This window comes from Mesitornis unicolor, unplaced genomic scaffold, assembly GCF_000695765.1.
Source record: "Mesitornis unicolor isolate BGI_N332 unplaced genomic scaffold, ASM69576v1 scaffold34736, whole genome shotgun sequence".
NCBI lineage: Eukaryota > Metazoa > Chordata > Aves > Mesitornithiformes > Mesitornithidae > Mesitornis > Mesitornis unicolor.
The window spans coordinates 4689-4929 of NW_010189480.1; the positions used below are offsets into that span (position 1 = coordinate 4689).

At 65.6% G+C, this 241-nt stretch overlaps 1 protein-coding gene across 1 annotated transcript in view; it reads left to right on the top strand.

The window, feature by feature from the left end:
- The window catches only part of LDB1 (LIM domain binding 1), a gene marked incomplete at its 3' end in the record, with an annotated part of 3995 nt that extends 3754 nt beyond the window's left edge, over positions 1–241 (top strand). Inside the window, exon 9 of the mRNA XM_010186098.1 lies at positions 11–241. Coding sequence (XP_010184400.1) covers positions 11–241 — 231 coding nt within the window. The remainder of the gene's footprint in view (positions 1–10) is intronic.

Genomic DNA, 241 nt, shown 5'->3' on the forward strand with positions numbered 1-241 from the left:
GTCCTGTGAGGGAGAGGAGGCTAGGGCCCTGTGGCTGGGGAGAGGAGCTGCGGTATTGGGCGGGGGGCGTCTGGCGGCCCGGGCTCCCCCCACCTCGATTATGTTTCGGGACCGTCTCCCCTTTCAGGATGTGATGGTGGTAGGTGAGCCCACACTGATGGGGGGGGAGTTTGGGGACGAGGACGAACGGCTCATCACTCGGCTGGAGAACACGCAGTTCGACGCCGCCAACGGCATCGAC